This window comes from Capsicum annuum, chromosome 1, assembly GCF_002878395.1.
Source record: "Capsicum annuum cultivar UCD-10X-F1 chromosome 1, UCD10Xv1.1, whole genome shotgun sequence".
Taxonomy (NCBI): Eukaryota; Viridiplantae; Streptophyta; class Magnoliopsida; order Solanales; family Solanaceae; genus Capsicum; species Capsicum annuum.
The window spans coordinates 40,478,334-40,503,415 of NC_061111.1; the positions used below are offsets into that span (position 1 = coordinate 40,478,334).

The following is a 25,082-nucleotide window of genomic DNA, read 5'->3' on the forward strand; positions in this document are numbered from 1 at the left end:
CAAAAATACTGAAATGCTGAATACTATCTGAACTGAACTAAAATTAACCGAGCATAATGTCTGAAAATATTCAACTTAAAAGTCTAGACAACCAACACTTGAAATCTTAATTTTATCTAACAGTCTGATAAGCCTCTACTACTAACAACTAAAGAGCCATTGAGACAGACCCCCAACTGACTCAAACTGTATAAAAACAACAAAACAATCTACTTTAGTAAGTAAGAAATCTGAATAACTGGGTCCCCAAACTATGAGGACTCACCAACTGTCGGGATGTAGATAGAGATGCTCACGATCAATCACGCTGTTAGAACTGAGCACCTGAACCTAAGTTATTAAACAATGCAACACGTAGACGTATATATAGATCAGTACTTTGAGAATGTACTGAGTATATGGAGTGAATGCATAAGTAAAATAGTAACGGAATGTACATATATCTCATAAATAATGCATGCTAAATATAAATGGCTTACATTGGCTTGAGTAACTATAAGCTGAAAACTATAAATCATGAATGATAAATCATACTGTATAAATATTGTGAGCCATAACATTTAGTTCTAAAAGCTGTACTTGTAATCTATTTTCAAATCATGCATGCTAAGTGTCGGAAGGACTCACTTTTATCATATGAAAACTAAAGCTGAAATCTAGTAACTGATGTCTTAAGTAAGACAATATCTGAGTAAGCTTGTGAGACTTTACACCTAGTTTCTAATAAAACTGTTCTATTATTTTGTTTTTGTTAGGGAGGTTCTTCTAATCGACATACACTATCTGAGATATCATGATGTACAATGTCATGTTCCCCTAAGGGGAAAACCTTACGTTGGGGAGAGATATACTCTTGCCAAGGAGTATAACCTGAGCTAAGTGGTTACAATCTACATATGCATCCATATAATTGGAAATAATCTAATAATCTGAACCTACGTTGGCTCATAGTTTTGGGACATGTGAACTAGGACACATACTCAACTCGGTGCTAAATACTACTCTCTTTAATCTATATGTTCATTCTATAGGAAATCTACTTTAAAAACTAGCATAAGGGTTTATAATGAAATTAGTTATGCATTTGTCTGTTTCAAACTGTAATCAAAGCAGTAAAGTGGATTTCATATCTTAGCTGAGGATCAAAAGATCAAGTCTTGTTCAAAATCTGAATATAAGCTAATCATAGGGATCTTAAAAGCATAACTTCTTGAAATATCAATGCTTAAAATTAGGTTTTAAGACCCATGTTTTAAACTCATGTAAATTTATAGAAAAATATCATGCTCAACATACTTCTTGAAATACAACAACAATATCAAGATAATGAAATCAACATCACAATACAATGCTTAAAATCAATTGAAAATTTGTAATCAATGTCTCAAATCATACTCATGGGATTCAAATCATAGAAGAGATTTCTCTCGATCAAGACAAATGTGGAATTTCATACTTCAATCACTTTATAAATCCATAACACAAAACAAGATACTTTGGGTACGAACCCGAATTGCAATTCATTTAAATTCATGTAATGCATCTTTAAAAACTAATTTTGGGCACAAAGATGAAAGGAGTATCCTTGTTCATAACCCCACATACCTTATCTGACTAATTGAATGTAGAAACTTGAACTTTGAATTACTAACGATGTTCTTAAAGTTTCTTCGTGAAGTTCTTGAACCCAAAAGCTTTGATTATTGACTTCCTTGAAGAAGGAGTGATGAGATTGTTCTTGATTTCTTAGGGCTAGGGTTTTTCTTTTGAGAGAAAAGATGAATAATAGTGTGTATAATGCTTTTTGGGGCTGAAATCCTTTGTTAAGTATGGTTTTGATGTGGGACAAATAACCCAATTACCCTCAAATACGTGGAATCAGAAGCTGAAAAATACGGAAGCGTGCTGTGGAGCATGCGTCACATACTCTGGGGCACCGAAATAGAGCGTGCGCCGCGTGCTTTATCGCATGCTCCCTTAGGGGTGAACTAGAGCGTGTGCCGCACACTAATCACATGCAGCTGCTATTTTGGACTTTCAAACATGTCCTTAAGCTTGTCCAAAAATTCCAAAACTTACCCAAGATGTACCTTTGATACCCCCAACCATGAGTCAACTTTAAAATCGACATTCTAATGCCTGGAAGGTCGAGAATAAAATCATCAAAGTTTTTTTTGGATCTTTAGTAATGACTAAGTCTCAACACTTACTTTTATTTTCAGGTTTTAAGTGTCTTAAGTGATCACTAAGAGTTGAGTTGAGCTAAGAACGTATGGAGTATTACAATCATCATTATAGACCCTCTCAGAGGGATGTGCCATAGAGGAGTCGTGCTTATTGGTATTAGATAATAGATTGTATATGGTTTGACAAACCTCCCATAGGTCCTACCTTAGGATCAAAGCTCGGTATGTGTATACAGAGTTTGTGTGACAACCTCATGCATCACATCACATCATCTTCATCATTATTACCATCTTCATTATATCTTATATATGTATAGATATTATGCTTATTTTGTGTTGTGTTATCATCTTTGTTGTGATATTTGTCTTTGTGTACTCCTTTGTCATACTTATATGGGTGATATATGCATACTTGTGCTTTTTTCTCGTATTTATGAGTGCTATATGTGAATATTTTTGAAATTTTAGTGGATAAGGTGTGGGCTATCATTTGGGATATTTTCTCATTGCAAGTGATGTTCTCATAATATGTATTTTGTATGCTTTATTTTTTACTTTGCTCGGCCAGCCTATGATACCTATTGAGTAGAAGTAGAATGTACTCACCCCTACTATGCCTTTTTGGTGAAAATTTAGGTACGAGTGCATTGCACGGTAGCTGATTCAGGTAGTATCTAAAGTATATTTGAGGTAGCGGTCATTCTATGCTTTCAAAGTTGATCTCCTACCTCTTCTAACCCATTTTATGTCTTGTTTATATTCACAGACAGATTAGGATCCATTTGGTTTATTATTGTATCTTTTGACATTCGAGATGTATTTAGTAATTCTTACACTGTGATACCAGGTTTTGGGAGTTATATGGTATTATTGTTATGTATTTTCTGCTTCACGGTAATTGTGTGGTTCAACTTAGTTCTAGAATCCTTACCTTGGGTTTTATTTTTATTCCCTTATTTTATTTAAATTTGGGTGATAGGATTACTTGTCAAGGCTTGCCGCGAACAGTGCCATCATGAACTTTAATTTTTGGGTAGTGAAAAATTGGTGTCAGAGTAGCCAGGTTCACTGGTCTTATCAGTGTAAAAATAAGGTATCTAATAGAGTATCGTGGACGTCCGTATCTATCTTCGAGAGGCTATAAGACATCTTTAGGAAAACTTTTGTTATTTTATTCCTTGTTGTGTAGATGATTCGTTCCCTGTGTTCTAAATTGAGTTTCACTCTTTTTGTATAGATGGTGATGACTAGATCTCATGCGGTTAGAGATGCGGAACCTTCATTTGAGGAGAGAGCTCAGTCTAGAGAATGAGTTATAAGTTGTGGATGGGCTTGAGGAAGTGGATGGGAATGATGATATGCCCCATCCAGAGGCAGTACTAGGGGGATCTCCCTTGAGCATCGGGTTGATCATGCTAGAGATGTGGGCCGTACCCTAATTCTACTTAGTTCTTCCACCCTAGACTTAGAGGGGTTACTGATTCGCTTGTTGACCCATTTAGAGGGTGCTCCTTTCAGTGCACCTAGTGTTCCCCCAGCTTCGAGTATTATACCTCTATTTGTGCAAGAGTTTGCCTATGATGTTTCTCTAATTTCGAGTGTGGATCTTCCAATGGTACCACTACTAAAAAAGCTCTAAAAAGATACTCAATAAAAGAAACCTCAAAAATAGGTCGAAAATAATACACCTCATGAGGTCATTTATCCCTCAACTTTTTATTTTTAATTTTTTTCTGTTAAGAGACCTCATGAGGTCGGTAAATGATAAAAAAATTTCAGCAACACAATATTAGGAACATCAAAAGATCGAAAAAAAATGTGGAAAAAGTTAGCGCCAAAATAAAATATAGGGGGTAATAAAATTTTATACATTGCGATCTCATGAGGTCGCTTTCGTTTTAGTAAATTAATATTTATTATTAAAAGCTAATATCTAGTATTAAAAATAATTATATATGACCATTTTATTAAGTACTAACGTCAATATATATATTTACTTAATTTCTTAGATATTTATCATTATAATTAATATAATAAGAAATAAAACTCATAAGGTAATCTCCCTCAAAGCAGTCTCTCGTACAGAATCACTCTAAAAAATTATCTCCCGCAAATCCAAAGATCTCAAAGCTGATTTTTTGCATTCTCGCTCTCCCAAATCTCTCATTTAAAGTAAGGCTGCAATTTTTTTTCTTATTTATTTACAAAATAGAATTTGTGCGTGTATTTTTGCTTTCATTGTGTGTATGTGTTTGGTTCTTGTTTTGAACCTTTTTTCTTCTCTTGGGATTGCATAAAAGTTAAAGTGAAAATCAAGAATCACACCAATTGTGTGTTTGTGCGTGTATTTTTTGCTTTCTGTGTGTGTTTAGTTCTTGTTTTGAACCTCTTTTCTTCTCTTGGGGTTGCATAAAAAGTGTAGTGAAAATCAAGAATCACATGTGTATGATGAAGTGAAAGGGAGTGTTGTGTTATGTGATTCATTTGTTGTTTAGTTTGAGAGAATCCATCCATCTCATTTTCAGTGATATTTAGGGAAAAAAAGTTTCCATTTTTGGCTTGTTACCCGAAAATTCAGTTGATTCTATAACGTGACAGAATCTTGAAATTCATAGGGAAAATAAGTATTTGAAGTAAAAAGAAAGAAAAAACCAAAGGGCTATTGTAGTAGAAAGTTAATGTTTTTTTGGTTTAATGATGATGGAGTTTGGAGCTTTGTGGTGAATGGAAATGGTGTGTAGTTTACAGCTTTTGTTGAGTAAAATTGATAAAAAGGGGTGTTTTTTTTTTGATTGTATTATTATTTTTTTCATCTATATCTTTGGTTTGAGTAATGTTTGGCTGTACCTTAAGTTGTAAGACTAGTGTGAAGTGTAAGTTTGAGCCTTCTATAGAAACCAAAAGAAACCAAAAGGGGGTGTTGGGGGACGCCTAGGAATCTTGTAGTTGAATCAAGATCGTCCATTTAATCTTGTCTGAGATTACTAAGAAAAGAAAAAAAGAAAAAAAAAGAAAAAGCCTTTGTTTTAGAGAAACTTAGTTCTCTGTAGTTGTTATATTTATATACATGCTAAACTATTAATTTTGAATTCTTTCTTTCAGGTTTCAGTTTGTGTCGTTGTAATTACTATTCTTACGTGTATTAAGGCTCTTTAACTTTGATAAATACCGCTCGTTTGCTTTCTTTAATTATCGTAATTTAGCTTTTCATTTGTCTGTCTCTTAGTTGATTTATTATTCTTGGACTTACCTGTATTCTGATATGTTGCTTTTTTAACTTTGTATAGAAATTCAAAATATTTCCCTTTGCTTAAATCACTTAGAGGTCAAACATACTTCTCCAAACTAGGTCTATTTTTAATAACTTTTCTTACTGCTCAGGTTGGTATTATTTATGTTCAGTTTTAATAAAATAAAAAGAGTTTGTTTATAGACTCAAATTTTTAGCACAAGAAGTTCTTGGCTTGATATTCATCAGAATAGTAATTCGGTAATGAGCAGGAGTTCACTTAATTTTCAATTATCTTCTGCAATGAGAATGCACATCCAGTAAAGAAATACTACTACTTTTCTTTTGAATTTAGAAATTTGTTACTGAAAATTTGGGAAACCTTTACCTTATACTCCATATATCATGCTCGGAGAGCAAGAAAATGTTAATACGACAGTTAGAGACATATAGTTTGGTGGAGAAGTGTTCAAGTGGGTTCGAATATCTAAATTTGTATCGAAAAATCTCACATCAAAAGTACAACTTTTCCTAATAAAGGTACCTTACAGGACAAGAACGTGGAGAAGTCATTACTTCTACCTCAAAATATCCCATAAAGAATTATTTAATAGCCTCTCTATCCTCCCTAGACCACTCTTTTAGGACTACACTAGGTTTGTTTTTGTTGTTGTAAAATAGGAAATAAAACATACCCATGGCTGATTGTCATCTATTCAAATGTTATCTGGTATTCTTTTGTGAGTTACTTATCGCCTATTAGCATTGCTCTTCTAACATAAATGATGGGTGGATATAGAGATGGTCCATAACAAGAATATTATTGACATGGTAAGGTCTACATACGTTCTACCCTTCCCAGACTCTACTTTGTGGTACTGCATTGGACGCGTTGTTGTTGTTGCAGTTGAGATTCAACCGGTAGATATGATAATTGCTAATAAAGGAAATGTATCATCACAGACTTCCGATATATAAAGCTGCTTAGAAAATAGTTTCAGGGAATTTATCTACTTGCGGTTGTTTATTTAATCAAAGTGTGTTTGAAAAATCTTGAATTTTGTCCTGGGGTTTGAGGGCAAAAAATGGCTATGGTGGCACAGCAGTGTAGGGAGAGTAGTAGTGGTAGTATTACAAAACATCTTGATAGTAGTGGAAAGTATGTTAGATACACAACTGTGCAAGTTGAGGCTTCGGAGAGGTTTTATGAGGAGTGTCCTAAGCCTAGTTCGTTGCGTCGACAACAATCGATCCGTGAATGTCCAATTCTGTCTAATATCGAGCCTAAGTAGATCAAAGTTTGATTTCAGAACAGAAGGTATACTGTTACCTTCTCCATTCTATGTCTAGTATCTCATCCCCTTCTTATTACCTTCTTACTATGTTGTCTCATCTTGGTTAGTTTTCATCTCATGATACATCTGGCAGAAATGTACAAGGATTACATCTTTATTTGGGTGTGCTTACCTGTCTATTAATAAAGTATATTCTTTTTAGTTTGCATTGACTGTTAGCAATAATCGATGGCCAAAATGTTGTACTATAGTTATCGCTTATCTGGAAGACTGTTTGGTTGTCAATTGTTGTTCTTGTCTTAGTCCTGGAGTGTAATGTCTGCTTGTGTACTGAAACCATGAGTTTCGCCCTTTTACTAGGAGATTAAATGCTTGCGTAATTGTCAATAGTGTTAACAATTTGTAGTGTGCAGTGCTGTGAGAAGAAACTGAGGATTAATCGATGGCCTAAATCTTGTACTGATCTCTTATCTGGAAGACTGTTTGGTTATCAATTGTTGTTCTTGTCTTAGTCTTGGAGTGTAATGTCCGCTTGTGTACTGAAACCATGAATTATATTAACTTTCAATAAGCAAAACATCACAACTACTATGGGACCGAGGGAGTTGAAGAAAAAAAAGTAGTTGATCCAAGTCTTCTGTCTTAACTTTAGATTTAGCTAGAAGTAAATCATGATGAGCTAATATTAGGCCAAAGTAAGCCTCATTATCTAGCAAGACAAGAAGTAATAGCTTGTTTTACCAAATAAAGTTTGAAATTTACCTACTTGTTATGTTGCATATGTTGCTTCATCAGATCAGTACATTGAGCAAGATTACTAGGATCCTACTAGCTAAATTCAAACCATTCTTGATCCTACCTTAGCTAAGGCTATTCAATCTTTACTACAAAATTGCCTTTGATTAACTATGTTAGAATAGCCAAATTAGGACAGCTTAAAAATACTTAAATGACCTTTTAAACCATACTTTGGATTTGTAATTTAGACCTCAATTACATTATTAGTCTTAACTAGAAGTGAATCCCTTAAACTAAACAACATTTAGAAGATCTAGTTGTCTTATCAAATTTAGATTGATTAGCTCTTAAGCCTTGACCAATCTATGTCCATACACTGAAACCTTCCAAATTAAATTGTCATATACATAAAAAATAAAAAAGATTAGATGTTTGTCTTGTTTCTGAATATAAAGCTGCAAAAATTCCACATCTTCCAAATAAATCATTGGCATTCCATTTTAAAAAAAATATTTCCACATAAATCATTGCACATGACAATAATATTCCATGCATCTCATCTGCTAATCACACTACCAAAAGAAACAAACAAAATTCTGTAAGAGAAGATGAGTGGCTATGCAGAACATTGAGATGTTAGGCTAGTTTAAAACTTGAAATCCATTGTGCTAGCCATGTGTCCAAAACCATAGAAGAGCATATTTTCTTGTTTAAATATGCAACCTACTAAGTAGTTAGTAGTATACCTTACACTGCTTGTGTATTGAAAGTTAATATAAACCATGGTTAAATGTTTGTGTAATTGCCCATAGTGTTAAGAATCTGTAGTTTGTAATGCTGTGAGAAGAAACTGAGGATTATGGTTTTATTCCTTTCTAGATGGATGAATAAACGTGATGCGGCTTGAGCTCTTAAAGCGCTTAATTATTAATGCGCAACAGTTTTTTTCCCTCCAAAAAAGTAATGCGTAACAGTTTAGCATATACAAAGGATCTCCCCTTTTGAAACAAATCAACACTTTATGGAACATCAAAACGTTCAACGTATACAAAGGATCTCCCCTTTTGAAACAAATCAACACTTTATGGAACATCAAAAAGCATAGTCTCTGTATTTGTCTGTTGCAGTAAAACATTTTTACCAGATCTTTGTTTGTAAAGAAGGGATGCTGATCTTGTCCATCTTTAGTAACGCTTAGCGTATATAGGCAATTCGGCGGTCCATCTGGCATTATGGGAAGAACCATTACTTGGGTGATGGATTCTTCGTCTTCCAAAGCTGTTAAGTACTTGTAATGACGACTCTATAGGCGAATGGCTTTTGCTTTTTGGAAAAGCTCCATTACTGGTCTTCTAGTTAGAGGAATCTGTCAAAACACATTACAATATTAAACATCAATGGAAAAAATGTTTACTATTTTCGTTTTCATTATCACCCTTTTTGTCTGTTTCAAAAAAGAACTACATTTAATATATAGGGATTTTGTTTTTCACAAGTTTGAATCAATTTGTACTGGCTTTATTTAAGCCGAGAGTCTATTGGGAACAGTATCTCTATATCAATGAGGTAGGGGTAATTTATTTAAGTTTATCCTATCATTACAGAGAAAGTGTTTCATTAGCAAATTAATTCATCTTAGTTTATCTTGTCATTATAGAGAAAGTGTTTTTGGCGTCCTGAACATGAAGCCCAGATTAAAGCAAACTTCAAGTTAAAAGTTGGGCGCATACTTACTGGCTTGCTATCAAAAGTTCGTGGAAATAACAAGAGGCCTAGGTGGATTCTACCTGAAAATTGGCAAAAATTAGTTGACCATTGGGAGACAGATTCGAGGTTCAAGCAGATGAGTGAGATTGGCAAGAAAGCTAGAGCATCTCTTAAGGGTGGCTCTTTACACACGAGTGGAGCTCCGAGTCAGGGAAATGTAACGAGAAAACTGGTAGGTCATTCGTGTGATTTTGGTAATTTTTCACTTCATTGTGACTGCTTAGTAATACCTTATCCTTAGACAACTGATTATTTGGGGCTATTTAACATGAGATGGTTGAGAATACTTCCCGAAATTGGTGCATTATGGTTGAGAATACTGTGCCCGAAATTGGTGAGTAATTGTCCGAAGTACCCATATACATCTGTTAGACTTGGGTGTGACAATTCTAACATGTAATATACCTTATTTAATTTAAACTTCAAAATTTTGAAAGTTTTTTGTATGGTTTAATATACTATCCCAATGTGATAAGTATGGAAGCATGATTAGATCATGTTCTTGATAAATGTTCCTCTTTCACCTATGTGAACTATGATTACATTTCTCGGTCAATCATAATTCTATCAAACCTTTTGAAAAGGCAGTCATCCCCTAATCCACCATTCCACCATGTTACTAGACTTCATATAAATCTACTTTTATCTAGTTCAGTGGAATTAATACAAATAGTATGGTCCTCACATTTCTTAGGTTGAACTAGAAACCCCACCACAATACTTTTTCATTTAGAATAACATTAAAGTTCAGTAGAACTAATACAAATAGTATGTTCCAATTCTTTGATTAACTAGAGATAAAACATCTAGAAAGAAGTTCTTCCAACATACTTTATTCCCATAATTTTCAAGGAGATCTGAATCCAAACTTTCACCTTTTATTATTTATTATTCTTCCTCTTTGACTTTATAATATTTTCCTAGTAGTTTGATCACTTTTTTGGACCCAGAATAATATTATGTTGAGAGCGGGAGTAAAACTTCATGTTAGTTATTCCCTAGACCAAATTTGTGAAACTTGGGTCTTGCTTAATTTTGGGTGTATTTTGAGGGGGTAGTGTGCTAGAAAATCTGGTAGTTTTTGATTTATAAATGAGTGTGACAAGTCTAATGAAGGATACTTGTAACATAGCTTTTGGTGAGATCAGAATTAGAGTTGGTCTTTACACAAGGTGAAATGTCTAATATTGAATGGAAGAGACGTGAGTATTCAATAGGCATTGGGCATACGGCTAAAGAGATACACAGATAGATTTCTGGAATCATGTGTAGTATATTTACTTGTCATGTCTCCTTGATCAAAAGGAACGTAGACAGTACATAATCTTTACTTAGTTCCAAGTAAAGAGAAAATCTAGTAGTTTTTTTGTGTGCTGTAGTTCTGCTCTGGACTATTTAACATCTGCTTCTCTACATTAAATTAATTTTGTTTGCAGGAAAAGGAACTTGGGAGGCCAATAACTCAAGCTGAGGCATTCAAGGCTACACACACAAGGAAGAAGAAAACCCATGGAGATCCTGATGTTTGGGTTGAGCCACGAGCTCAGCTGACCTATGTAAGCCTCTATTTCTTGTAGTTATTACTTTATTTTTTAAATTCATATTATAATATTATTTTCATTAAATTCAGAATCGATATCTGCAATTCATAAAGGATTTTCGCCAAACGCTGCCAGAAGATAGGCAAGACCTACCACTTAGCCAAGAACAGAATAAGAGAATATGATTAGATGCGGTTGGTGGCCCGAGTAGGTATGGATATGCTTATGTCTTGCCCAACGAACCTTTCGTGAATTTCATTCGGAACTAGAAGGCCTCCGTAGTTTCCAAGATGATGAGTCAAGGGAGACGATTTTGGCTTTGAAGCAGCAAATAGCTGAGCTATCTAGCAAAGCTAAGGCCTCGCAGGCTAGGGAAAGGCAAAGTGATATATAATATGCAGGAATGAAGGCCCAATTCGATGCATTACTTGCTTCGGGGGGATTCCCCTTTGTCCTGGTGATGTAGTACGCCCTCCCCAACCTTCACAGTCTCTACCTATTTCACATGGAGTATATGGCCAATATAGAGATGTGACTGAGGAGCCTAGCAGTGATGAAGATGATGATGAGGATTACTATGTGGACAATACACCGACGCGTTGTTAAAGTTGAATGTTGTCTAGATAATCCAAACTATATACTTTATGGTGGTTTATTTGAATTCATAAGTATTTTTGAATAGATTAAAACTTTAAAGTAGTATGAACGATAGTGTTGTTAAATAACTTATTGACTTCTATTTTTATTCATTTAATTTCAAGGTATTTAAATTTTATTTTCATTTAGTGGTTATTGGATTATATTTACTTGTGTTTTTTGTAGTTTGATTGATTGGTGGGAGTTCTTGGAGCTCGATTTAATTGATTTTATTGATTATATTGTATATATTATTGAATTGAATTAAAATGACAGGTATTTGTAAAAGCTGCTTTTTTGCAAAAAGAGACCACATGAGGTTGCTATTTTGCATTTTCATTTTTTTCGCAAATGCACAAAATTGACTTAATGAGGTCTCTTTTTCACGATTTCATTTTCTACATGCTCAAATAAGAGACTGCAAGAGGTCGCTTATGTTTTAAATAAATTATTTATAATAAAAAATTAAGAAATAATAGTCACCTCATGAGGTGTCTTTTAATTTTTAAAAAATAAAAATAAAAAAATTAAATAGAGACTTTATTAGGTCTCTTTTTAATAAAATAATAATAATTATAAAAAATAATTTAGAGACCTCACGAGGTCTCTTTTTCGTAAAATTCAAGAAATAACCTAGTGACCTTGTGAGGTTGCTTTTAAGTGACCTCATGAGGTCTCTTACAAAAAGCGACCTATGATTTAGAGACCGTCAATTGAGGTCGCTTTTGAAGTCTCTTTTTAAGGAAAAGAGACCTCATGAGGCCTCTTTTTTAAGTCTTTTTTTACAGCTTTTTTAGTAGTGTACCTACATCATCTTATGGTACTCCATAGACTCTGAGTGTTGTTCCTTCTTCAGCCTCGGTTTTTGAGTATGGTATTCTGAGACTAGGAGTTCAACCTTCATTTATGTTACCTCCTCAGGTGGGATCTCAGACAGCCAAATTCACTATGTCTCCTATTATTTTGTGTACAGTTATATTTTTTGAGGATTAGAAGATGTTTGAGAGATTCACCCATTTGGGTCCTCCAAGATTTAGTGGTGTTGTAGGCGAGGATGCCTGTGAGTTCTTGATTGACTTTCGTAAGAAGTTGTATAACCTTGGTTTGCTCTAGTCACATGCGGTTGCTCATACTATGTATTAGTTGAGAGATAGAACGTGAGATTGGTGGAGGTCACTTATTAGTTGCAGACCTATTGATTCTCCGTAGATGGCTTGGGATTAGTTTGTTGAGGCCTTTTTGGATAGGTTTGTGCCTTACAGTGTAAGGGATTAGATGAGAGATTAGTAGTTGGGCTCCATGAATGTTACAGAGTGTTAGGCACGTTTCTATACCCTGTCTACAGATTCTTATGCCAACATTGACACCGAGACTGAGAAGATTCAGAAGTTCATAAAGGGGTTGGATGTTTCTCTTTAGCTAGATACGACTCAGATAGTAGTGCATGGGGCATTATTTGGAGTATAATGGATTATGTTAAGATGAATAATTCTATTCTTTTAGGATTTTATAAAGGCGCTAAGAAGATGCACCATTAGGGTGAGTTCAGAGATCACACTTTTCGAGGCAGAGATTAGGTTTCTATGGGTATCATAGTAGACCCGTGCAGGCATCTTTGCAGAGTTCAAGTAGTGGGTCCTATAGTTCAACAACTTTGAGTGGTCATTCTAGCTCAGTCGTACCCTCTCCTATTGAGTCAGTCAAAGAGATTGCTATGTGTGTGATGAGGTTGGCCATTTGGCCTTTCAACTGATAAGTTGCAAACCTCCCTCAGCACTGACATGCATAACTTTAAAAAATTTCTCCATCTCATCAGTAAAATGTTGAGAGTTCTCCTCAACTTTGGATTCGGTGAAGGGCGGTGGGTTTATTCACTTGAATTGACCAACCAGAGTAGCATCTGAGAAGCCAATGACAAAGCAAGTATTATCTGTTCGACAAGACTAAGATGATATAGTCTGAGCAAGCATCTAATGGTCTGTCTAAATTTGGCATTAAAAACTTCACACTGAGGGGACTGAGTATGCATAGGACTAGTTTTGGAGAATCGAAGTGGACTAGTCGAGATTGTGTAACCCCATTAGAATCAGTTGGACTAGATGTGCGGACTCTATTATGGTCCTGTATACCATGAGAAGGATGGACCTATTCAGTATTTATCTCGGTGAGAATGGAGGTTCCAGCTGAAGTTCTTTGGCCGCTAGTCCTTTTTAGAGGCATGATCTAAACTGTGGGAAAAATTAAGAGTCAGAAGAATTTTCTTAAATCTAGACTTTCTAGCACTAACTTGATCACAAAGAAAGTGAAACATTCCTTAATATCTTGCAACCTCTCCTTTATAGGTATGGCATGCTATACACCCGTAAAAAGACTTACTCAACACGCCTCCGTAGACGCCCTAGGTATTTTAATCATGCTCAAATATCAAGTTTGCCATGATTTGAGTCGAGGCCCTAGACATAAAAGGGATCTCAAAACAACAATGGCCTGAGAAGACCCCTTAACATAATATCATAAGCGCAACCATTACTATAGTGCAGAAAAGGGACCCAAAGATACGAAGCTCAACTTAACCAGTAGTTATAAAACCAAACCTTAAAACAAGACATAATGACAACTTGTTTACATCAGTCTACAAATCCTCTAAACATTACAAATAAAATTATAGGCTGGAACATGGCCCCAACGATACTATAACATAAAATAACCAACGTTTAAAGATGAGAAATCAAATGTCATCTGCAAGATAAAAGGCTCACCACTCGCTATTTGTTGTCCCAAAGAGTTCCTAGTGCTGTACATAATCATAGGAAAATATCTCTGAACCTACATCATGAAAAAATGTACCGTCCGAAGACATTAATACGAATAGTACTGGCATGCAACCCAAGGGAAGCAATTTGTAAAGTAAGTCATAAGATGCATGGTATAAATCACAACAGAGAAGAATATGGGATAAGGAAATCAAGACACAAAAACATAATCATTTATTAAATTTATGTAGGAACTAAGTAGTTTCACCGACCTTAGGTAACCCATGGGCTATATGGTTCTAGTATTCCACCAACCGGCGGGGACTTAATTCATGTTTGTCGTATGAACTAAGATAAACATCATTTATCCATCATATTATACCATTCTCATAGAGGAAGTGTCATAAGGCTATCCCATTAGGGAGCAAACCATCCCCGCGTCAGCAAAACATAAGTTTCAGGCATTGGTCATTAGGAGTTACACCTTCTCTATGAACTACATAATCCTCTTTAAGCCCAGTTAAAACATTTTTCATAAACATTCATCCTTTGAGTCTTTCATAAAGACATTCACATTTTTGGTATCGTCATACCAAGACTTGCAAGTCATTCATATCATGTCAAATCATAATTGTAAAATATTATATACTCTTAATCCCGTCTTTAAAATCATAAATATATCCATAATCGAGTTCTCAAAAGAATTTGAAATCATTTCATTATTTAGTGCCTTACCTCGTTCAATAGATGGGGAAAATATTATAAACCTCTTTGGATTACAAGCTTTGGCAAAAGGGTTGAAGGTCATAGTTTCATCATTCATAACATTTAATGTTTTAAATCCACATAAAGAAATCCACCTTTGTAAATAGTATGTTCAAGTTTCAAAAACCTCTGCTAGAGATTAGAAAACAATCTACAACAAGAGGAAAATCAATATTACATTTTTCATAAATGTAATCCCCAATCGTAGTTTCGAATCATCACTTTAATATACATAAATACTAGATAAATTATTGCTTTGTAGTAGTAGTTAAAGTAAGGTGGTGTTCAACATACCTTCTGACGGAAAGAGCCTTAGGAAACTTCAGATTTGAGCCTTACATCTATAATGCAAGTTGCTTTTTCTTTTAAGAGGTGTGGGGAAGAGTAAAATGATTTTTTGACTGATGAAAGTAGTATTTTTGGGGACTTGGAATCGTTTAGTATGGATGGGGGATGTTTTCATAGAGTAAAAAAACTCAAAACACCCTTAAAATGGTAATTAAAATGAATCCCGTAGATGAAACAAGGGTGCGTGCAGCGCATACCCCAACGCGTAGCCTCTCCACGTGCATTGTAGACCCCATTATGAGGCATACCTTCGGTGTAGGACTCATCGCGAGGCTGAGGCAGTAACCTCCTGTGCTAGGTCGTGCGATACGAGGGCCAAGGTATGGCCTCCTACGACACAACGCATGGCCCTATTTCTCATTCTAAGCTTTCCCAACACTACCCAACTCAACTCCAATCGATTTATACTCATTCTAAGGGTCACATAGGCTCATTTCTAGCTCTATAAAGACGTCAAACATACGGGCATTACATTATAGTCCTAGAAAGGCAAAGGTGTGTTTGGTATGAAGGAAGATGTTTCCTGTAGAAAATATTTTTGTAAAAAATGTTTTCATGAAAAACAAGTTGGTTTCTTATTTATTTTCTTATCTTTGGTTGGTGAGTGAAAAATATTTTTCGAAAAATATTTTCTAGTGTTTGGTTGGTGAATGCAAAAATATTTTTCTAAAAATACATTTTAGTGTTTAGCTAAAGAGTAGAAAAATAATTTTTGACCCCGGAAAATACCTTTTTTGGGGCGTGTTCGATATGAAGGAGGAAAATATATTTTAGAAAATTAAGTTATTTCTTACTTATATTTTTGTGTTTGTTATGCAAGTAGAAAAATATTTTCTAAAATTATTCATATATATTTAACAAAAAATAATGAGAACAGATAGGGTAAAAAGAAGTTTTGAAACTTATTTTAGAAAATAAATTTAGAAAAATAAATCTTTATTTTTGGGGTGGGGCGCTGGTAGTGGAAAGAGGGGTGTCAGAATAAGTGGTAGGAGTGGGGCAAGAAAAAAATTTAATTTTTTTTTAAAAAAGTAATATTTTTTGGGGGGTGGTGGGGTGGGGTGGGGGCTGCGACTAGTAGGATGTGGTGGTCAGGAAAGGAGAGTGAGGGTGAGGTAGAAAAAGAATTAAAAAATTTTAATTGATAAACCAATTTCTCAGAAATTATTGAAGTGAGCTACAACTTTGAATCTTGGCTGGATTTTTTTTAGTTTCTTGATCGATAAATTCTTGAACTTTTGCAAAAATTCATACTCTACGTGATATTCTTAAATCGGGATTGAGTTTCAGGAATTGAGAATTGACAATATTAGAATTTGAATTTCGTAAAAATAGTGAATGGAAGAAGAGAGAGAAAATGGTTGTCAATTTCGAAATTGAAAAGAATTAGGTGATGAAACATGTATAAACGTAAGTGTAAGAATATTCCATTCCAGCACATTCCATAAATGAAGCCTAATGATAAGGGAAAAAAATACAATTGTAGTTTTGGTTTTTACTTGAAAACAGATTTTGTAAATAAAACTTTATATATGCGTAATTTACTCGTATGGGAAAGCAAATGGATAGAGTGACTCACCCATTCAGGCAAATTCATGCATTAAAGATAAAGAAAATACGAATTAATAAAGGAAGGGAAGAAAGAAATTAATGTTAATCACGAGATTAGTTTTAGGATAAGTTCATCTAATGTTTGGTAGTGATGACTTACAGGATTAGTTATTCCGAGATTGGAATGTTATTTTTATCTCATACTGAGGATGGAATAACAATCACGAAATAAATTATCTCGAGATAACTTGTTCCTAACCAAACGAGCCCTAAAATTTTAAATAATACTTAAGCTACTTTACTGTCACAAAGTAGAGTTGACACATTTGCTTAAAGGTGTCAAACGGGCTGGGCCGGGCCGGGCCAACCCGGAACCGGCCTTCCATTTTAACCGGGTTGAGGGTTGGGTTTGACATTATCTTGGTCGGGTCGGGCCGGGCCAAATAGTAAAAAAATTAAAACCCATCCTAACCCGGCCCACTTATCCCAACCTAGTCAAACCCACCAAAATCTGGTCAAACCCGGTTAAAAACCGGTCAAACCCGTTTAAAAAATAAATAAAAAAAATTCAATATACACTCCAATATACAATATATATTTTTAAAAAAATATATAAACAATTACACATATATACGTACCATTCAATATATAATTATATATGACTATACGTACTACTTTAAATAAAACATATGCTATAATAGTATAATATATATATATACACTACAATATATATACATATATATACTAATTTATAAAACATATACACATGCATACGTTAAATATATACTACTTTAGAAGATATATACACATATATATGCACCATTCAATATATATGTACAACTTTAAATAAAATATATACTACAATATACATATATATATATACAACATTATGTATATATATATAGTTACATACTAATTTATAAAACATATACACTTGTATACTTTAAAGATATACGTCTATAGAAGATATATACACATATATACGCACCATTCAATATATATGTACTACTTTAAAAAAAGTATATACTACAATATATATACTAATTTATAAAACATAAAGTAATGTATACATTAAATATACACGTCTATAGAAGATCTATTCACATATATACACTCTATTCAATGTATATGTAATACTTTAAATCAAATATACTATAATATATATACATTACAATATATATTTGCATAGTTATATACTAATTTATGAAACATATACACATGTATACGTTAAATATACACGTCTATAGAAGATCTATTCACGTATATACACTCTATTCTATGTATATGTAATACTTTAAATGAGATATACTACAATATATATACATTACAAATTTACAATATATATTTGTATAGTTATATACTAATTTATAAAATATATACACATGTATACGTTAAATATACACGTCTATAGAAGATCCATTCACATATATACACTCTATTCTATGTATATGTAATACTTTAAATGAAATATACTATAATACATATACATTACAATATATATTTGTATAGTTATATACTAATTTATAAAACATATACACATATATACGTTAAATATACACGTCTATAGAAGATCTATTCACATATATACACTCTATTCTATGTATATGCACCATTCAATGTATATATACTACTAATAATAATATATATAGATATACTTATATACTAATTTATAAAACATATACACATGTTTACGTTAAATATACATTTCTATAGAAGATATATGCATAAATATACAAAACATATGCTACTTAATATAATAAATTAATAATATTTGGTAGTAAATTAATAATATATTAGAAGTAAGTTTTTAATTTAAAGTAGAAAACTAGAAATTCAATTTAAAATTTTAAATCGTTAAATGAAAAAAATAAAAAACAAGGATTAAGGAGTGAATGAATTTGGGGAATTTTATTGATTGCAAAATGATCCAAAATTTATAATTTACATGAATGAAAAATCTATAAATTATGCATCATTTTTTCCAACTCATTCATGTTAATATTAATGGGAACTTGCATAGGATAGTCGAAGTCAACGGGGGCAAAACCATGCATTGGACTTGATTCTGCTAAGTTCTCCCGTGAAGTCATAATTTCTTCAAGTTTCAGCTCGTCGCTCGGCTCCGGTTCCATTCCTTGGTTTCTTCTTTCCGCTCTAATCCAATCTCTGAGGCAAACTAGAACATTCATTGCATTGCTTCCCAATGAGTGTTGGTTGTCTCCAAGCTGCTGTCGTCCCTGGCTAAAGGCGCTCTCTGATGCAACGGTTGACATTGGAACATTCAAGATATCTCTAGCTAATCTTAAAAGCACAGGATATTGTGTTTCATTAATCCTCCACCAATCCAACGTATTGATCCGTCGTCTGCGATCCTCTGGTGCCGTTCGAAGATAATATTTCAGCTCTTCCCAATAAGTTGATGTGTAAGTTCTCTCATCAACATTGTTCCAACAATTTAAATCATAAAACGAATCAGAAAAACCACTATGTGCCGGCCTTTTAGAAGATAATGGCTCCTCGGGGGATGAGGAGCGACAGTTGGAGTGATATTTGTAGGTACGGCTAAATCAAATAAATCAGCATAGTGATTATATAATTTTTCTATGTAATCCTTTGCATCAGCCGTAGCCGTCCACAAATCAGGTTGTACTTGTTCAAAATCATGGTTAGTATTTATTTCTAAGTTAGTATAAATAAGAGTACTAAAGTGACACATATGATTATATTTCATGCACGGATTTAGCATAGCACCAACCAAGTAAATAGGGGGAATCGAAAAAAAATATTTTTTAAATTTCGTAAACATGGCGCCAACAGCTTCTTTATAACCTTCTTTATTTTTATATTCTTTGAGCAAACCAGAAATATCGGCTATATATGCCAAAATATTACAAACAGTAGGTAATAAGTACCGGAAAATTCAACCGTAGCTACATAAAATTTTTCTAAAAACTTAACAAGATCATTAATTACAACCCAATCAGAATTATGTAGCATGCAATCAGCAGAATCAACAAATGAACCGCAATGTTGGTTAAAAGCTAGTGTAATAGGAATTCTATATTTATAACAAGTTTTTAAAAATTCATACGTAGAATTCCATCTAGTATCAATTTCCTCAGGCATCAAAATCGGTGTAAGTCCATTTTCTTGACATTTAACTTTAAATTCTCTAATTCTCGATCTACGATTATTTTCTTGAATAAAACCAACGGCAAGACGAATTTCCATCTTTTACAATTAAATTATATATATGACATGCACACTTAATATGAAAAATTTCAGGCAAGGGCGGAGATAGCGTAGATTTTATTTTTGTTATAGCAGTCTTGTTGTTAGAAGCATTATCAAAAGCAATACATTAAATTTTATTTTCGATACCATAATATTCGGCAATTTTAACAATAGAATCAGCAATAAATTGTCCAGTATGTTTACGATCTTCATCATATAAAAAAGCAAGAATACGTTTTTACATCACGAAATTACTATCCATCCAATGACAAGTAACGGTTAAATAATCATTTTTATTTACAGCACGACCAAGATCAGAAGTTAGGGACAATCTACATTGAATATTTTTTTAACAATGTTGATAAATAAAAACAATATTGTGAATGGAGTCTAAAAATATCAGACCGACAAGTAGTTCTAGGAATACCATTAAACACAGGATTATAAATTGCTTGTATATAACGAATAAAGGCATCAGAAGAAGGAAAACTAAAAGACAAACAACCCACAGCTACCATTTTAGCTATTTCTTCCCTGTCCCTCAATTTATTATACTTCTTCGCTACGTGACCAGTTGTTGAGTCCATTCTAGTTTGCGTTGACCCACCAACATCCCCACCACCTTTTGCAATATTTAACTCTCTTTTGTGATCTTCAGCTATATGTCTCATTAACGTACCCGTACCCCCTTGCTTGCCTCCACTTCTATGCTTATATATTTGTTGACAAATATTGCATTGCACCTCAATATCTGATATACGTTCAAAAAATTGCCATGCAATACTAGTTCTTTTACGAGGTTTTGGGGCACTGGGAGGACGGGAAGGGAGATTAACTGATTCAGATCTAACGTTAGCATCTCCTACTGCGGGTGTCTCAGCAATATTTTCATTATCTTCGTCTAAATTAACTGCATCTACTTCATTTTCTTCTTCTATACCGTAATTTTGCTTGAGCTTCTACATAATCCATATCGTGAGTACCTACACCTATTTCTTCCTCAAAAGGTGTACCAAGCGGTACCGGAGACGAAGACACACGGGTATATCTACTACTTGAACTACCTCTACCGCTAGTAATTCGCTTTTTACTACCACTACCGCTTCCGGGACAAAAAATTTTAACACCTTTAGTAGCGAGGTTTCTTAATTTATCCATAATATATATTAAATTAAACTAAAAATATTCAAAATACACAAATATAATAAAATTAAATATTAAACAATTAATACAATAAATAAAAATTAAACGTAAGAGATGGAACGACAATACCAAATTTTGGAAGTATCCGAAGATTGCGACTTTAAAAACTTCCGCTCGTACTTTGTAAACGAAAAATTAAAAAATTAAAGTGAACACTTTAAGAAATTAAATATATTGAATATTTGAGAATTAAGAATTGAGATTTGAGAGAGAATGAGATTTGAGAGAGTGAAAAATTGTGTGAAAAATGATTTGAAGTTGTAGGGTATTTATAGATTTTTTTTTGGGATTAAAAAATATTTTTTAAAGTTTTTTTTTTTTTTAATAAATGGGCCCAAACTAGCCGTTTGGACCCAAAAACGGCTATATAGCCGTTGGGCCAACGGCTAGTTTGGCCCAAAATCCAAAATATCTTTTTTTTTAAAAAAATTTTTTGGGCCGGGCTGGGCCGGTTAATCGGCGGGCTTGGACCGGGCTTGGTCCTGCCCGGGTTAGCCGGGCCCATTTTAACAAAATAACCGGCCCGGGACCTGGAACCCTAAAGCCCTAGGGCTTACCGGGCTGGGTCAAACTGGGCCGGGTTAGGTATTAGGGCCGGGTCGGGCCGCCCGCTTGACACCCCTACATTTGTTATCCTTAGACACGTAACAGAATTTATTATCTATAATCTATATCTATAATATATTAAAATTGTGAAGACCGTTAGAAAAGTTATTTGAATTTTTTTTCCTTCATTAAAACACTCCGCAATAGACAAAATCGTCTTTTCACTATTTTTTAAAAATAATTATCATTAAATTATTATAAAGAAATATTGAAGAATCTCATATCTAAAAGGAGTTAAATTAGAGCAATTTTTTGTTGGGATTTCTGTAACTTTTTTGGAAAAAGCAACCACAATATACTCCCTCAACGTCCAGCAACAACAACTACATAAAACTAAAAATAAGAGTTAGAGTTTGAGGCTTTGCTCTCACGATTTCAAGTTCGTGGTTCGTTCATTTTTTTTATCGTGAATTAATCTTCTCATGAGGTAATCCTCAATTCCTCTTGTATCATTTAACGTTGTGATTATATAAGACTTGATTTTAATTTACAAGGTTGTTCAACTTTTACGTGTGTCTAACTGATTATTATTTTTTGTTCTTACGATATGAAGCATCTGAACGTGTGATTTTAATTTTGAGTCTAGAGAATCTTATTTTCCAAGAATACTTAGGAGAACAAAGAAGTCATTGAATCTTTACATATAAAAGAAAACTCAACAGGGTTTTTTCATGCACATAAATTCTCCCATCAAGATCCTAACTTTTCTCTGAAATTCAATTCAGCTAAGAGTAATTTTCGTATCGAATCTCTCTTTTTATACATGTATTCAATATTTTTGACTAACTGTTTACATGAATTTAGAATATTGATCCTAACAGTTTGTTTTGATAGTTGTCACATGTTGTATTATATGGTGTTTTTAGTTTAAATACAATATATGGTTTGATTCTTATGTCAATATTTTTGTATGATATTGTTAAATTCATCTTTGTAACAACAAAAAGTATCAATTTGTGTAACAATCAATTTGATGTGATTTATTTAATAGATAATCATACTTATTTTTTACCTTATTCCTTTATTTCGTACCCTACTTTTATTAAAGGTTTTAACTTGTTGATGTGTGACATTGTGTAATGAACCACCTACAATCTATACAAATTGTAAGATAAAATTAAGGTTTTCTTTCTTCAACAAGTATGTATTTTGATCCTATTTTAACTTAAGGGTGTTGGTAATGGATGTTGTTAAGTGGAGACATGAAAATTATATAAAAAAAAATTAAGAATTTGATGGTTCTGCCTCTGGTCTTGTTTATTTTGGCAGAAAATATAATGAAAGTTGATCGTAACTGTAATCAATGTAGAAGATAAATGTAGGTGCATTTAGGCTACCAACCTTCTTCACCAAAGTGGCAAAGACAAGTCATGGTTGAGATTGAATTCATAAAAGTCATGTAATGTATATTTTATTAAATAATTTGTGTTTGTTTTCTATGTTTTGAGAAACAAATGTGTTAAAAATAATTATTCCTTTTTGGTCAAACTAAAGGCATGAATTAATTATTTTTTTATCTAATTTATAATCTTTGTAAAAATATTTTATCACATTGTTAGTTAGGATGATTTTTACCTATTATATTGTATGGTGTTGTTAGTTTAAATATAATATTTATTTTAATTGTTATTTAAATTTTATTATATCATACTCATCCAATATTCGAACACATATATGAATAGATATCTGAATACATATCCAAATACATGAATACCTCTGGTGAATGGAGCAAACTCTGTGGTCAGTTTTCTACCGCTTAGTGCGCTGACCGAAGGAACGGAAGATCAGTCTCACGACTGCCGGCGGTGGGGATACCTTAGGAAACAAAAAAAAAATGATATGTAAACTGTTTTTCCTTGTACAAGTATTTTAGAATATTTATTTGTGAGAGAGATTCTTTCGCATGAGAAGGTCCCTCTCTCTAAACTAGGAGTAGAGAGGTTAGTGGATACGAAATCTTGTAATAGTGTCCTTGTATAATATCTCTTGCTATAGTTTAAAATGAGTTATAACTTACTCTTATTCTCTTGAGCACAATAGTGCTCTGACCTTGGATACTATATTATGAATCAACTTCGTAAGTTTCAAATCATTGATGCTATGCATTTTCAGAGTCCCACGGCATAAATCTCATCAAATGTTGACTGCTAAGATAATATTATTTTTTCTTCTTGGACGCTAGCTTCTTGTTGCGAACTTTCTTCTGCATCTTATTTTATCATTCTAAAAAAAAGAACTTTCTTTTGCATCTAAGGTATATTCAATTTTCAACTTTTGACATTGTTTTATCAAGGAACAACTACTTGAGATTTCAATATTGAGACTGAAAGTATGTTTTTGTAGCCCTTGCAGCTTTAGGGACTTAATTTTGAGATTGACAGATTACACAAAACAAGCAGGTAACTTTTTCTTGCTTTATGCACCATTTCATTTCATCAAGTTATAAATGATATATTAATTACAATTATCAAAATATTTTAGGGTGATTGATTTTTTTGTATCACCCCTCTCCCTTTTACTTTTTTTATTTCCAGTGTGAATTGAAATGCTTCCCTTTTGTGCTCGTGTGATGAGTGGAGAAACCCATGGATGCATGCTGTATGTAAAGCAAAAGGACTGATTTCTTCTCGCCAAACCCATGCATGCTCTAATTTTGAATATTTTAATCAATATCAACAGAGAAATTTGAGACAGATACAACGGTTATGCAATTTATATAAGTCATTATTAAATAATTCTTCAATATTCTCGTGCAAGTGAAGAAAGATTCATGTGTATAACAAGCAGATTTGAAGACATACTTTTTCTAAGTTTTATTCTCACTCATATTGGTACTATATTAGGTTATCAAGAGTGTTTATTACATATCTCTTATGAGAAAAATCACTTTGTCAAAAGTGTGCAAGTGTTGGGATTGGATTATGTATGTTGTTGTTTGTATCTTTTACTAGAATTCATAAATTTGGATATCAAAGCATACTATCATTACTTTTATTAATAAACTAGTTACCAATAGCCCGTGTAAGGCATGGGCCCAACAAATATTTTTTTAAAATTTATTTTAATTATTGTGATTTATAATATTTTTTTACATATTTTCTTAAAAATATAAAATAGACTTTTTTTTTTAGATATTTTAAGTTATTGACTATTGTAATTTATAATACTTTTTCTGTAATTTTCAAACACTTAGATGATCATAATAATTAATTATGGGTGATATAGTAAAG

The 25,082-nt window shown here is 33.1% G+C and overlaps 1 protein-coding gene across 2 annotated transcripts; it reads left to right on the forward strand.

Moving 5' to 3' along the window:
- The first annotated feature begins 4,201 nt into the window (after positions 1 to 4,201).
- LOC107872308 lies at positions 4,202 to 11,537 on the forward strand. Of its 2 annotated transcripts, none has more exons than XM_016719072.2 (4): positions 4,202 to 4,358; positions 9,106 to 9,387; positions 10,652 to 10,771; positions 10,846 to 11,537. In XM_016719072.2, exons 2-4 carry the CDS (start codon positions 9,292 to 9,294, stop codon positions 10,939 to 10,941), a joined length of 312 nt encoding a protein of 103 aa, XP_016574558.2. In that variant the 5' UTR covers positions 4,202 to 4,358; positions 9,106 to 9,291; the 3' UTR covers positions 10,942 to 11,537. The 2 variants fall into 2 exon arrangements, with proteins under 2 accessions (XP_016574558.2, XP_047270848.1); XM_047414892.1 differs by lacking the exon at positions 4,202 to 4,358 and adding an exon at positions 9,473 to 9,549 and having other exon boundaries at positions 9,088 to 9,387.
- Positions 11,538 to 25,082: the final 13,545 nt, after the last annotated feature.

Coding starts and splice junctions, on each gene's coding strand:
- LOC107872308 (XM_016719072.2), top strand. CDS start 9,292: ATGAGTGAGATTGGCAAGAAAGCTAGAGCATCTCTTAAGGGTGGCTCT. Junction 9,388..10,651: donor GAAATGTAACGAGAAAACTG/GTAGGTCATTCG, acceptor TTTTGTTTGCAG/GAAAAGGAACTTGGGAGGCC. Junction 10,772..10,845: donor CACGAGCTCAGCTGACCTAT/GTAAGCCTCTAT, acceptor CATTAAATTCAG/AATCGATATCTGCAATTCAT.